We start from the raw sequence: 15,131 nt of genomic DNA, 5'->3' as shown, positions 1-15,131 counted from the left end.
TTAGTTAACAACCGGTGGTGTAACCCTGCCAACATAACAATCAAAGAAAGGATTTGTTGCCCGGACACTGAACTGTGTGCTGTTGGACTCAGGCCATATTATTTACCCAGGGAATTCTCTCACGTCGTCTTGGTGGCTGTTTATGTACCCCCCTCTGCTAACCCCACAGCTGCATGTGACACTATCCACTCTGCCATAGCTCGGCTACAGACTCAGCACCCGAGTGCCTTTATTGTGATCTCGGGTGACTTCAACCATGTATCACTGGACAATACACTATCAACATTCAAACAATATGTGGACTGTCCCACCAGGGGAGAGAAAACTTTAGACTTACTGTATGCTAACGTCAAGGATGCATACAGCTCCTCCTCCCTCCCCCCACTTGGTAGGTCAGATCATAACCTGATTCACCTCACCCCCTGCTATGTGCCAATTGTGAGGAGGGAACCTGTGACCACCAGGACTGTCAGGAGGTGGTCAGAGGAGGCCTTAGCAGAACTACAGGGCTGTTTCGAGGTGACCGACTGGGAAACACTCTGTGAGCCTCACGCCGAGGACATCAATGGGCTTACTGAGTGTATCACAGACTACATAACTTTCTGCACCGACTCCATTGTTCCAGCTCAGACTGTTCATTGTTACCCAAATAACAAGCCGTGGGTGACTAAGGACATCAAAGCCCTCCTCAACAACAAGAAGAGGGCTTTCAGAGGGGGCAACAAAGAGGAGGTGAGGAAGGTCCAGGTGTTACTAAAGGACAAGATCAGAGAGGCTAAGGACAATTACAGGAGGAAGCTGGAGTGGAAACTCCAGCAGAACAGCATGAGAGAGGTGTGGAGGGGCATGAAGACCATCACTGGATTCAGGCCAACCAACAGCAGGGGAACTGAGGGAGGTGAGAATAGAGCCGACGAGTTGAATCTGTTTTTCAATAGATTCGACACCACAGTGTCTGCTCCCACCCCCACAACCTCACCTGTAGTCAGCCTGGAATCCAGAGCCACACCACTGTGCCAGCCTCTCTCTTCACATGTTGCCTCCTGTGAGATTCCTGACACCCCTCCCCCACCCATCACCTTCACTCAATACCAGGTTGAGATGCAAATGAGGAGACTTCACTCAGGCAAGTCTGCTGGACCAGACGGAGTGAGTCCCCTTGTCCTCAAGACCTGTGCCCCCCAGCTGTGTGGAGTCTTTCATAAACTGTTTATGCTGAGTCTGAGTCTGCAGAGGGTCCCGGTGATGTGGAAGACATCATGCCTCGTCCCTGTACCAAAGACGCCACGTCCCAGTGGCCCCCAGGATTACAGGCCCGTGGCATTGACCTCCCACATCATGAAGACCCTGGAAAGGCTCATCCTGGACCAGCTGCGACCCATAGTAAGACCACACCTGGATCCCCTTCAGTTCGCTTATCAGCCTCGTCTCGGAACTGAGGACGCCATCATCTACCTGCTCAATCGTGTCTACACCCATCTGGACCAGCCGGCGAGCACTGTGAGGGTCATGTTTTTTGACTTTTTCAGTGCTTTCAACACCATCAGGCCGACCCTCCTGTTTGATAAGTTAGCAGCGATGCAGGTGGATGCTTCTCTGGTGTCCTGGATTGTTGATTACCTGACAGGAAGACCACAATATGTACGTCTCCCACAGTGTGTGTCTGACAAGGTGATCAGCAACACAGGGGCACCACAGGGGACTGTCCTCTCCCCCTTCCTCTTCACCCTCTACACCACAGACTTCAGCCACTGCACAGAGACCTGCCATCTTCAGAAGTTTTCTGATGACTCTGCGGTGGTTGGATGCATCAGCAGGGATGATGAGACAGAGTACCGGGCTGTGGTCGACTCCTTTGTCACGTGGTGTGAGCAGAATCATCTGCAGCTCAACGTGGCAAAGACCAAGGAACTGATCGTGGACTTCAGGAAGACCAGGAAACACTTGACCCCTGTTTCAATTCAGGGGGTCAGTGTTGACATTGTGGAGGACTATAAATACCTTGGAGTACACATTGACAATAAACTGGACTGGGCTAAAAACACCACAGCACTTTACAGGAAGGGCCAGAGTCGTCTCTATTTTTTGAGGCGACTGAGGTCCTTCAACATCTGCCAGAAAATGCTGAGGATTTTCTATGAGTCTGTTGTGGCCAGTGCGATTCTCTATGCTGTTGCATGCTGGGGGAGCAGGCTGAGGGTCGCAGATGCCAACAGACTTAATAAACTAATCTGTAAGGCCAGCAATGTTGTGGGGATGGAGCTGGACTCCCTCAAGGTGGTGTCGGAGAGGCGGATGCTGTCCAAGATAAAGACAATGTTGGATAACACCTCCCACCCACTCCATGACATGCTGGTCAGTCACAGGAGCACGTTCAGTGAGAGACTGAGATTACCAAAAAGCACCACTGAACGACACAGGAAATCATTCCTGCCTGTGGCCATCTCCCTGTACAACGCATCCACTTAACACACTGTTTGCTGCTACAACTACACATGTTTCTTTTCCAACTATTTATTTATGAGTGACTTATGTATGTATGTATGTATGTATATATATGTATATATTGTACTATTCTTAGTTAGTGTATTGTCTGTCTTGTCTTAATGTTGGTTTAAAATGGAGCACTGTAACAAAAAATAATTTCCCCCAGGGATCAATAAAGTATTCTGATTCTGATTCTGATTTTGTTGGTTTTTGCCCTTTATCACCGTCCCTCTTCCCCGCTCTTTTCCTTTCCCTCTTTCTTTCTCCCCTTTCTTTTCCCCAGTCAAGTCTGTCCCGTATTTAACAAGTGAAAATAAAATAAACAATAAAAGCAAAGGTGAATCAAATAGACCAATACGGCAAGGCTGGGATGTTCCATTTGGTAAAGTAAATCTGTTGAGCATCTTTCTTTGCCTTTAGACAATAATTCTGATGGCAAAAGAACCATTGTTAGCAGCATAAACTCAGCAACCTAAAATATTGCCAAGAAGCTCACCAGCATCCTAGTGCCTCTTGTGGGGGACACACCACATCACATCTAAAACTGCCTTCACCAACAAGGTCCATAAACTATCCCTGGATCTAGATGAAACCGTAGTGTCCTTTTATCACTTCGCTTCCATACGTACAAGTGAGGCAGTAGATATTGTTGCAAAAATTTGTTGCATTGTATCATGTGCTGGTTCCACTCTTCACATTAGCTCTGAGTGAGTTTCTGTAATGCTGTCTTTCATTTGTTCCTTCTTAAATTGACCTGTGGACTCCTTCCCACTTGATGTGCCTTGAATTATTATTTTATTTTTTATTCTTTACTTCAATTTAAGCACAATATAAGAGCTGCTTTTAAGATTTTATAGCTGTGGCTGAATTTGGGTTTATATCAGGGGGGCGGCAACCCTGGGCATGCGTGCCACAGCTGGCATGCGAAGGGTTAACTGATGGCATGACCATAGCTGGACTGGCCCAGTGGGCCAATGGTGATTTTTCGTTTTTATGGGCCGATGATTTTTTTTTTTTTTTTTGTAACGGTATAAACAATGAAAGGTGATGGATTGGCCAGATGCTGGCAGATGTGTAGAAATAACTCAGTTGTTTGGTGGTGGCTATGGCGGAGCTTCCACAGAGGCCAGCAGGTGGGTAAGGGAAAGGGGAGGCAGGAGGAGCAGAGACCCGAGGCGGTGAACTGAACTTCAGGTAAGAAGTTATGACCTGCAGTCTATCTGGGTCAGATATAAACCAAGTTTAGGTGGAGTTTATTTTCGTTGTGCTGACTTTTTACAGTCAGTTACAATAACTCCTACTGCGTACTAGCTAGCATGACGGAGTTTATATACAACTGGGTGGGTGCTATGATGTTACTGATAGTGAACTTTATTTTATTCATAAAGTTAGTTAGTAGAGTTGCCAACTGACCCGTAAAAACGGAGAGAAATATTACGCGTTTCGTATTGAGCTGAAAAGGAACACAGTTTGTCCCGTACTTCAGCTAGGATGGAAAAAGACACAAAGGTGGAGTTATTCTGTCTTTATGCTGTCAGCTGTCTCTTCTTCTCTCATTCAATCATGAAACTGATCAATGATCAGCTGATCGGCTTTTCTCTCTTGTTTGTTTATCGCCCACTTTGCGCCAGAAACAGGAAACAGGCGGATGTCGCGCTAAACAACAGCAGCACATTTAAGCTTGATCATCTGTTGTTAGAATTTATTTAATATTAATTTCTAGTATCAGCTGATGTTTGCTGGAGCCACAGATGTAAAACTGCTGGTCATGATATCGGTTTGGATATGTGGTGAGAGGGAAACATGAAGATGAAACCAGCAGATGTCCTTACTGAATCATCAGAGCTGAACAGGTGATGGAGAAACAGGTTTACCTTTTAGGTAACATGAATGAGTTGACGTTATGAACTGTTTCTGAGAGACAAATAACACCAGGATTTAGAACTAGATTTTAGATTCAGACTTAACTAGAATTTAAACTTAAAGTTACAATAATGAAAGTACTCAAATACCTGAATTGCTGTAAATGCTGCACAGTGTCATGTCATGTGAATGTGACAGACGAGTGAAAATGCTAGCAAACTGAAACTAAGTGTGGTTTATCTGTGTAAAACACATGTAGACTGCATGCACATGAATTTTACTTTTTGTTGCGTGTGTTTCTTATGAACTTCATGTGAAAGCCACAGCAGACTCGGGTGTGCATTCTTGCTGTACGCACTCAGCTGCAGCTATGCCACTGCCAGCCACACACATCAACAACAACCACAAACACAGAACCTTACACAGCTAGCGCGGCATGATTGTGATGCAGCACAGGTGCATCTGCCTTCCCTGCTGTGTCACCAGTGATCACGCCCCGCCAGAGTAATATTCCCAAATAAGTGATGCAAAGCAATTCTGACCAGTTTGTCTGTCTTTGAAGGTTCTCAGTCATCCGGGTCATTGAAGCTTAACGAGCTTGGAAATAAAAGAGTCTGGACTTCTTGAAGTTGCTTGAAGACGTTTCACCTCTCACCCAAGAAGCTTCTTCGGTTCTAGGGTCAAATGGTGGAGAGTCGACACAGAAAGTCATAAAGTCAAACATAACTTTTAAAAACACCAGCATAATCTCATGAGGCCTTGATGGTAAAAAACTACATTTCCGCGAAAATGACGTCACTTCCGGTTTCGGGCAGGTCATGGCGGACATGCGATAGTTCGTGCTGATGGACGTAGGAAGTGTTATGAACAGCTGATCGGATCGGCAAAGCGTGTTTCTGGAATATTATGTTTTTGTTGCTGCAAGCGGTTTTTATGCAGTTTTTGCAAAGCTATATGTGGAAGGAAACTGTGGACTAGGACAAGCTGATGGCATAGGATGTAAGTACAACTCCTCCGGTTTCATATGCAAAAAAAATTATTGCGCTAGCTCACGTGGTTGCAGTGCTACCGGGATTTAAAACTAGTTACGCAAAACAGAGTGTGCCCGCTCTGACCGGTTTTAAAGGGTTAAGACCTACCATAGCACCAAGTCCGCCAGAGCTTATATTATATTTTTACATGTTGTAGTACCATTTTTGGGAGCATTTCAAGTTGATATACATCAATACAACCATTATAGCCCAAATTGTAACAATATGTATGCATTAAGTGCATAGTAATTACATACATTGCAAAAAGGTGCAATAAACTACAAAAAAATGTAAATCATTTTTGTTTTTTTAACATATATTTCTAGTTAGAGAAATTTAAGAGGCTTATCCCTCAAAACTGTAAATACAAAAAAGTTGCACAAAATAGTTTCCTACCACAGGAAATTTATTTTAAGTGTCTTCATAGTTTTATTTTTGAAATACATCAATTTTTATACACTGCAGGAAAAATGAAAATAAATATTGTAATGCAAATCTGCAATAAAAACAACGTATGCATCAAAATAAACTATTTCCAGCAGTGCAATATGAGTCCTAAGCATCCCAGAAATGACACAGAAAGTCATAAAGTCAAACATAACTTTTAAAAACACCAGTATAAGCTCATAAGGCCTTGATGGTAAAAAACTACATTTCGGCAAAATGACGTCACTTCCGGTTTCGGGCAGGACATGGAGGACATGCAATAGTTTGCGCTGACATCTGTAGGAAGTGTTACAAACAGCTGATCGGATCGGCAAAGCTGTTTCTGGAATATTATGTTTTTGTTGCTGCAAGCGCTTTTTATGCAGTTTTTGCAAAGCTATATGTGGAAGGAAACTGTGACCTAGGACAAGCTGATGGCATAAGATGTAAGTACAACTCCTCCGGTTTCATATGCAAAAAAAAATATTGCACTAGCTTACGTGGTTGCAGTGCTACCGGGATTTAAAAATAGTTACGCAAAACAAAGCGTGCCTGCTCCGACCGGCTTTACAGGGAGTGCAGAATTATTAGGCAAGTTGTATTTTTGAGGAATAATTTTATTATTGAACAACAACCATGTTCTCAATGAACCCAAAAAACTCATTAATATCAAAGGGACTGATAGTTTTAAAAGTTTACCACTGCCACTTAATTTGGGGTATTTTTAGGTTTGGGGGATATTCTGGATTAAATTGGTTAGGGTTTAGTTGCTCTTTTGTCATCATTTCCCTTGATTTTGTTTATACAGAACTTTTTATTGAGCTGGAGAAAAAGCCAAAAAAATTCCTCAGTAATTAATGGTAACTTGCAGATATATTTATTTTGTTTACAATACATTCTAATGTGTCTAAAAGTACATAATTACAGTGAAAAATCTCTGCTGGGGCTTGGTGACTGCTGTACAGTCACCAAGTTATTTTCCCGGTTTGAGTCCAGAATAAACCATTTCATGGGCTGTGGCAGGATCTGATTTTCCTAAAAAAATAAATAAAAATAGACAATTAATCAAAAACATTTTCCCAGCAAGATTGTAATTTAAACTGGATCAGTACGTGTTTATAAATTTTATTCAGGATTTATAAATTGTGGAAGAGAAAGTGCTAGAAAAAATTATCTGATATATTACTTTACTTACCTTTCCTTGTCTTGGCTATCGATTTAATATTCGAGACCTGTGCGTACAACAGGCTAACGTCTAAAACAAAGTCTACCACTGAATTCATAAGTAGTCCTGCTCCTAATCACATCCATCCAACCTTCACTTCTTTAGGGCTTTCTTGGACTTTACTGATACAGGTCTCATAACATTAAACATTAGCCTTGTCACAAAGATTTATGCTTCAGTTGGCACTTTTTTCTTCATTTTTGTTAAGACGCGATAATCAACAGATGATATGACAACACTTCTACTGTAGAAGTAAGGGGTGAAAAAATTGATTGCCTCTGACTGACCAGCTGTCAAAAACAGTCCTAAATTTCTCCTAACTGTTCCCAGATGGGTTTCTCCAGGAATGTCTTACTGCGACACCAAGGAATAAAATACAGATTGCTGATTATTCTTTATGTGATATTAAAAAAACAAACATTTAAAAGCAGGATTGTTGTCACTGACTGTACTGTACCTGTGGAAGGTCGTATTTTAACATCAGAGTAAACACAACTCTCCTCTGGTATCTTGGGCTTCTCTGTCAGAAGGATAAGACAAATGTCAAAAACCAAACAAAAAAAAGAAAAAAAAAGAAAACACAATTTTCTTTATTTTCTTTAAATATTGCTCGCTTTAAAAACATCTAAACCCCTAAATGTTTCCAACATAAAGTACTTACTCCTTGGAGTGGTGTTTTTAAGCTCCACCAAAGAATATGTGACATCCTCTGATTCAACTGAAATAGTGAAACAGTTATCCATTAATTAATAGATTATTAAAGGTCCGGGCGGGGGTACCTGGACCTGGGATATAGAGTTTGGGGAGTGCGACTGTCTGTGCAGTGTCTATTTGTGTCTGTCTACACGTTGGGTGAGTGCCGAGTATTTGGTTGTGCATATGGGGTGGGAATGCACGTCTGTGTCCGCGTGTGCCTGTTCGTCTGTGTCTATCTGTCAGGTTGGGTCTTAAACCCAACCTCTCTGGGTACATCTCAGGCCCTCTAAAGTACGGAGGCCTATCTCCCCTCACCACACTCCCTGCCGGTGGCTGATGCCCTCAGATGTTGGTGTGTTGGTGGTCCTTGTCGGCTGGGCGCTCATATATGTACCGGCTCACTCCTGGTGGCTGATTGGCGGGGCCGGGTGCCTGTGGCCCGGCAGGGGTGGGATGCCCTCAGGCCTCTGGCCTCGAGGCCTGAAGCTCGGTCCTCTCTGACACAGCTGGCTGCCGGCAGAGCCCGCGGGCACGCCACTGCAACCCCCTCTGGCCTCTGCTCCGTAGCTGCGGGGTGACCTCTCCTTTGGGGCTCTACTCAGCTCTTCCCAGGAGGGTGGCACGGTTCCCCCCCCTTTGGTGGTCCTCCTTGGGTCCTTGTACTCTGGGGCCTCTGGATATCTGGGGCCTGGATCTCCTCCATACCTGCTTCATACCCTGGGAGACGGGGCTGTGGCTCCCCACACTCCCTAGCAGATCGTTACATGGAGAAACCTTTGGAATACAAGCATGCTGATCCACACAGGTATGCACACAGGTGTTCACAGACGCGGACTACACCTTTCTTGGCTGCTGCCTCAAAGCACATTGTGCGCTGTCTATCTTGTGTGCTGCACAATATCGTTTAATATTTAGTATCTACTGTTATCTACTGCTAGCTAGTTTATTGTGATGGTGCTGTTTTTTTATTATGTTGCTCTTTTTTTTTTGCTTTCTCTTCTGTTTTTTTTCTCCATACATGTGATCCAGGTGTTTTGTTTGTTTTTCTTTTTTTCTTCCCCCCTTTCTCACCGTCTCTTCTCCCCTTTGGTTTTCTTTCTCTCCCTCCCTTTCTTTCAGTCTTTCTCCCTGTCCTATCCCCAGTCATGTCTGTCCCGTTTGTAGCAACTGAAAATAAAATAAATTCATAATTATAATAAAGGTCAATCAAATGGACCAATATGGCAAGGCCATGATAATCCACTTGGTAAAATAAATCCGCTTGGCATCTTTCTTGGCCTTAAGACAACAAGTCTGATGGCTAAAGATCCAAACGGGACAAAAAAAAAAAAAAAAAGATTATTAAAAGTCCTACTCATTTTTATTTTCCATGGTACATACTGTGCCTTTTTCTGTGTCATTGATGTCTTTATTTGATTTGTAGAAAAAGGAATCACATACAGAGTAAAATCAAGCCAATGGTTAAATAAATAATACAAAATAAATAGTCATATATAGCAATTTGAGCATCTTCTAATACATCTAATCAGGACGTAATGTATTAAGCTCAGAGTTTACAATTTGTCAAGAAAACAATGCAGGGTGAAGGCTGACCTTGAACAGGAGAAATGTGTTGAGTTTCATCTTGCTTGGTCATGTGGTTTGTAGCAGAGTGCTGATTTTTGCTCTGAGGCCTGGAGGAATAAAAATATAACATAAATTTGTAAATGTAACAATTCCAGAAGGTTGAAAAAGGGGTGGGAAGGGTTGAACCAACCTCTTAAAGCATGAATCTGTAAAACAACAAAAAAGAAAATAATTTCAAACTGCTCTGGTGCAATGACAGTACATCTACTTCAGACTAGATGCATGAATACTTAGATCACATAATAAGGCAAAAACAAGATGGAAATGGCCTCACCCTTTGACAGTTTGAAGCGACACAACAGCAGAAGAAGAAGAATCAGTAAAATTCCACAAACAAGTCCAACAATCAAAGGAGTGAGAAACGAAGAGTTTTCAGGCCCAGGCTCTGCTGCAATAAATGTTAGGTTCTAATTAGATTTATGTATAAAGATTCTCCAAAATGATTTAGAGTTCTTTAATGGCACAAGAACAACACATATTCCTAATAACAGTATTTCTGCATAAACCTGAAGGTTACAAACATATGCTAGAGCCCAACATTCTTTTCCTGTATATTGACACCTATGGAAATCTTCTTATAATTATGTCACTGCATGGCAGGAATCATCATTTCCTCTCCTTTACTTTGTGTGTGTGTGTGTGTGTGTGTGTGTGTGTGTGTGTGTCTGGGGGGGGGGGGGGGGGGGGGGGGGGGTAGATGCTGCAGATTTGTTATCGTCACATGCATGATGTAAATCTCCTGTTCAACCATATCCATAAGGTGCCCCACTGGATTGAGATCTGGTGGCTGTGAGTACACAGAGAACTCATTGTCATATTCGAAAAACCAGTTTGTAATGACTTTAGTTTTGTGACACGTTAACCTGCTGGAAGCATTCATTAGAAGATGGGTACACTATGGTCATAAAGGTGGATGGACATGGTCAAAAACAATACTTAGTATTGTTTTCTGCAGTAGTATTCTGTGGTATATAGACAATGCTCACTTAGTACAAAGGGGACAAAAGTGTACTAAGAATATCTCTCGCACTATTACACAACCACCAGTATCCTGGACTGTTAATACAATACAGGATGGAGCTGTGCTTTTGTGCTGTTAGGTCTCCACTGACCAAAAACATCTTACTTAAACCACAATATGTCGATGTGATGGTGTAACTTCTGTCAACAATTAGCAAAATTACATGTACTAAAAATCAGCCTTAGAGGAAAAAATATATATTATTGCATATTTATACTTTAAATATGGCTCTGTAGTACTGAACCTTTTAACCTATAAATAATGTTGATGTTTTCAAAAACTATGGTATTTCTACGCAGCTAAAGTCAATTTGTAACAATGACCCAGTGGTAAACAAGAGCTATTCAAACTTTAAATATTATACAAATATCATATTGAATATTGTCAAATTGAAAGGCTCACAACAATCTTTTGAAGGTTGTATACTCATTAACTTTCAGTCAAACTCACTGTTTTTATCAATGTTGACTGGATCACTGTAGTCTGTGTAGTAAACTGGGTTTCCTCTTCCTGCTCTGCACCTGTAGAGTCCTTCTTGTGAGACACTGATTTGTCCGTCTGAAGGAGCAGCATCTTGTGTAGTCAGGGGTTCAGAGGATTTATTACCTCTGTACCAGAAGTATTTCCATTCAGATGACAGGTTCACTGAGCAGTTCAGAGTCACTTTGCCTGCTACTGGAACGTCTCTGCTGTTAGTAGTCAGTTGGGCCTTTGGTTTAACTGCTGTTGTATGTAGAACAAAGGCAGGAGAAAAAAGACATATTATTTAACATCACAATTTACAGGTCAGGATCACACTGCCCTGGTCTGTGCTACCTGAGGCATGCAAGGCTATTATCTGCCTTTAAATTAGACCTTGACCTTTTCTTCAGTGCATGATGCTCTAGCAGTATTACTTCCATTTCCTGTGACCACACAGTTAAAGGTTCCGAGCAGCTTTAACACTGATGGCTTTACGTCAACTCACTCTTTCATCATTTCTGTCTTTTTTATTATCTAGTAAGTAGCCACATAATTCAATAATTATAGCATATGCATTAATACAGAAGAAGAAGACGCACATGATGTTTCATCAAGTAGAAACAAAAACACATTAACAGCAATTTATGACCTTATGGTTTCTTTATGATTTTCTTTATGATATTTAATTAAGTATTTTTATGTCTTTAAATTCTCTGCAAAGTGCAACACTTTGTTCTTTTTAGGCTTTTAGATCTTATGTTACGGTTGGATTGAGTTGGGCCCAGCTTTTGACCCTTTTTCAAAAATACAAGTCATGATTTTCTTCTGAAAACCTTCCAGTATTCATTATTGACAAAACTTCACTTATTTAAATTTCAATACTCCCATCCATCCATCTTCTTCCATTTATCCAGGGCTGGAAGAAGATGGATGGATGGGAGTATTGAAATTTAAATGAGTGAAGCTTTGTCAATAATGAATACTGGAAGGTTTTCAGAAGAAAATCATGACTTTCAATACTTCCAAATATAAAATATTTTAGCTTATATAGTTAGGTGGTTCAACTCACTAGATTCATTTGCCTCAAAATACTACAATAATAATAATAATAATAATGTATATACACACATGACTTACTTGATGCTGACAATGTGAAGGCTTCACTCCACTCTGTTGAAGAATATGAGTCATCTCTGCGTCGACTCTTACACATGTAGTCTCCACTGCTGGACTCAGAAACTCTGAATGTCACATCATTATTGTGTGTCCACTGTGTGGGTGTCCTGGGTCCTCTCCATTCATACTCCCACTCAGTGGTTTCACCTCCTTCCTGCACCTCACATGTCAGAGTGATCGTCTCACCTCTGAATATCTGAGGCCAGTTGGGTTGTTGTTTTACAACAACTTTATTGGAAACTGTTCACACATATTAACAGTTGAGATACAAACAGAAACATGAAATCAACACAGAAAACTCAACATTGTATGTTTGATAATCATGAGTGAATGTATATTTCAAACTAAATTACTGAACTCACTGGTTTTCTCAATGGTGACATCATAACTTATATCAGTGTAGTAAACTGGGTTTCCTCTTTTTCCTCTGCAGCGGTAGATTCCTCCTTCAGATACTCTGATATCTCTGTTTTGTTGATCTCTGATTTTACCTTCAGAGGTTGTTTGGGTTCGTCTGAACCACTCATATTTCCATCCATCAGAGCTCTGCACAGAGCAGGTCAGTGTCACACTGCCCCCTACTGGTATGATTGTTGTTCCTGCTGTCAGTGTGGCCCTGAGTTTATCTGCTGTTATAAAAAAAAAGGGAAGGAAATAATTTGAACAGAACAATACATGCTATTGTTCACAGAGGACTTACCTAATGCAATTATAGAGACAGTATTACTGTTCTTTGTTTTATGTGACCTCTTTTTGCGACCAGAGCACTGATATTCACCACTGTCACCCTTAGAGCTAATTTCTAATGTATAGTCTTTGTGTGTGTTGTAGGGGATAAATTCTCGACCATCCTTGTTGATTTTGTATTCCCAGTCAGCGTCTTCACCTTCATTCATGTCACATATGAAGGTAACAAACTCTTGAATAACAAAACTGGACCAGTTGGGTTCAATAGTTAGCACAGCAGCTAGAATCCAACACAAACACACCATTAGAAATCTGAAACACTTTTACGCATGAAACAATCTGTGTTTGTGTTCATAAAATATTTTTTTTTAGTTAAAATGTCAGTTCTAAATAAATAAATACAGAATTACAGAAAGATAAAATGCTAAAGAGTGATGCCGTATGTGGAGATAAAAAAAAAATCATAAATAAAATAAAACAACTGTTCAGTCACCTTGAGTGTGTCCAGTACAGAGGAGCGTACAGAGCACTACAATAAAGACAGAAACTTCAGACATTGGTTCAAATAATCAAGTATGGCATAAATAAAACATTTGGGGTTTTACTAGTGTCTACTATGATTGGTTTTAAATTATGATTTTAAATGCATCAAATTATCACTGATGGAGAAACAAACCTTTCTTAGATAAACTAAACCAGCTCCACTCTGATCTGAGTCAGTGCACTAAAATCTAATCCAGTCTACAAACAAACATGTTGGTAACAAACATGAGAGTCCTCTGATCACATGACCTGAAATGGTAGAAATGACTGATGCTCTGTTCTTCTTACTAAAACATGTTTATGCATCAGTATGAATCAAACAATAGGAGTCAGTGATGTACTCACAGAATAGGCCCAGCTCACAGAGCAAAGTGGCTCCCATCCTCACATCCAGCAGTGACACGTCTGAAAACTTCTACAACTTTCTGTAAAGAGAGAGAGTGAAGCAGCAGCACAGCAGATACCAAAGAGCTGAGAAGGAAACAAAGAGGGTTTAACACTTCTTCTTTCAGCTTCCTTCCCTTTTTCAACAGAACTAACACACCTTAAGAAGATCTGGCCACAGCATACTGTGACATGTTTATACTGTCCTGGTGCTGCACAAACTTATCAAGCAGTTTTTATCAAATGACCTGTCATACAAATATAGTGAAACTAAACAATACAAATACACTGATGATAATTTGCATTACGAAAGTATTTTTTTTTGACCAGCACTAAACTTTGTTAAGTAATTAAACAGCTACAGATAAAATGACTTATATTAAACTATGATGCTTTTTCCCCCTGCTTATTTTAATGTACTACGCAAATACAGTTAGTTAAACAATGACTGACAAGTCGCATGGGACTAATAATAAAAAAAAAATGTTTATTAAGTATTTGTGGTGTTGTGAAAGTTTTTTCTATTAAACTAATTTGCACACCCACACAAAAGAGTGAATTTGGATTATGGTCAGTTGTAGGGAACACAAAACACAAAAACCTTTATTCCACTAAACCACTTCTTGTGTACTTTCTCTGGTGTGGATTCAGTTTTTGCTTCTTTTTTCTAATTGTTACAATTCTCTGTAGCATGTGTTACAACACACCCCAGTAATGGGGCAGGTTGTAGCAGAGGAACGCCATGTATTTAACGTTAACACACAAGGTCTGCGGTATTCTTGCAGGGTTTTGAATAGATGCAATTTACAGGAAACAAAATTGGATGCTTTTCGTGTAAAAGTTTGAGAACTTTATTGCAAAACTCTTTGGGAAAAAAAAGCAGTAAATATCAACAAATATCTAAACAGTAAAAAAAAAAAAACTCTGTTCTACCTGCATGCTGTTACTCTACTGGAACTTATAAAAGGTATTCGTGATCCCTGTAAATTAATTTAAGCATGCTGGGAGATGAGGAACAGGCAGACGTAAGTTTGTGAAAAGTTTTTATTTTTTTCCTGTAGACTCATATGTGTCTTCAAATTATTAACAAATATCAAGCTAACACCAAGTTATAATGTTATAAGTTAGTAATGTGATTATTATGGCTGCTGAGAGTCTCATCAATTGACTCTTTTTCTTTGTTAGTTATAGTTAAGGGTTTTAACATATTGAACTTTAAGGCCAGACAAAACCTTTGAAATGCACTATTCTCTCTCTGAAAACTTCACTGAGAACATTTTGTTGTCTTTGTCTGCTACTTGTCTGCATGTTAGGTTTGGTACAAGGCTTACCAGCAATAATAATTACTCTCACAACCATCATTGGTGATTGTAGGCATAACTACTGTACACTCATTGCTGAGGGCCACAAACCGTTGATGACACACTAAAGAAAAATATTAAACTGCTTGATTAATAAATGCACCTTTAAACTTTTATTTCCTTTTAGAGTTTACAAAGTAATC

The 15,131-nt window shown here is 40.5% G+C and overlaps 1 protein-coding gene across 1 annotated transcript; it reads right to left on the bottom strand.

Moving 5' to 3' along the window:
* Positions 1–6,580: 6,580 nt before the first annotated feature.
* Positions 6,581–13,691, bottom strand: LOC309702783 (uncharacterized protein). The gene is made up of 11 exons (XM_082527410.1): positions 13,589–13,691; positions 13,194–13,229; positions 12,376–12,642; positions 11,975–12,253; positions 10,826–11,098; positions 9,629–9,742; positions 9,485–9,500; positions 9,322–9,401; positions 7,694–7,750; positions 7,490–7,552; positions 6,581–6,842 (listed from the first exon to the last, which is right to left on the bottom strand). Exons 1-11 carry the CDS (start codon positions 13,623–13,625, stop codon positions 6,781–6,783), a joined length of 1,284 nt encoding a protein of 427 aa, XP_082383536.1. The 5' UTR covers positions 13,626–13,691; the 3' UTR covers positions 6,581–6,780.
* Positions 13,692–15,131: the final 1,440 nt, after the last annotated feature.

The sequence above is a fragment of the Aulonocara stuartgranti genome (genome assembly GCF_965226115.1).
Source record: "Aulonocara stuartgranti genome assembly, chromosome: 3".
In the NCBI taxonomy this organism is placed as follows: Eukaryota; Metazoa; Chordata; class Actinopteri; order Cichliformes; family Cichlidae; genus Aulonocara; species Aulonocara stuartgranti.
This window is presented reverse-complemented; position numbering and strand designations above follow the sequence as displayed.